The following is a 429-nucleotide window of genomic DNA, read 5'->3' as shown; positions in this document are numbered from 1 at the left end:
CTCGAGGGGGGAGGGGGGAGGGGGAAGGGCAGGGCCCGAGCTGATGCCTGCCCAGGCCTTTCTGGGACCCCAGCCCCACTCCCTGCGGGACGACAGCTCCTGGCCAGGTCCCCTGGGCCCCAGAGGGCGTGAGTTCCAGTTCCACGTAACCCCGAGGTGGGACCCACCTGGAATGGAGGGATTAGTGGGGGGCTGGCGTGGGCCTGGCGGGAGTGGGCAGCACCCCCAGGAGCCCACACCCTTGCTGCTGTGGGTGCTGGGTGCTGGGTGCAGGGAGAGCGGCCCCCCACCCACCCAGAGCTCGAGGCCTGGTGGGGGAGGCGGGCAGGGCCTGGAGAAGAGGAGTGAATGGGGTGGGGTCTGTCCCGGGGCCTCAGGGAAGCACCTCATTGGACCCCGGGGGGCTGGGCAGGGGGCTGGGGCCCGGGG

The 429-nt window shown here is 72.5% G+C and overlaps 1 protein-coding gene across 1 annotated transcript in view; it reads left to right on the top strand.

The window, feature by feature from the left end:
• MUC2 (mucin 2, oligomeric mucus/gel-forming) overlaps positions 1 to 429 on the top strand; it is a 101524-nt gene that overhangs the window by 6622 nt on the left and 94473 nt on the right. Inside the window, exon 3 of the mRNA XM_014533997.1 lies at positions 74 to 156. Coding sequence (XP_014389483.1) covers positions 74 to 156 — 83 coding nt within the window. The remainder of the gene's footprint in view (positions 1 to 73; positions 157 to 429) is intronic.

This window comes from Myotis brandtii, unplaced genomic scaffold, assembly GCF_000412655.1.
Source record: "Myotis brandtii unplaced genomic scaffold, ASM41265v1 scaffold1236, whole genome shotgun sequence".
Lineage (NCBI taxonomy): Eukaryota > Metazoa > Chordata > Mammalia > Chiroptera > Vespertilionidae > Myotis > Myotis brandtii.
This window is presented reverse-complemented; position numbering and strand designations above follow the sequence as displayed.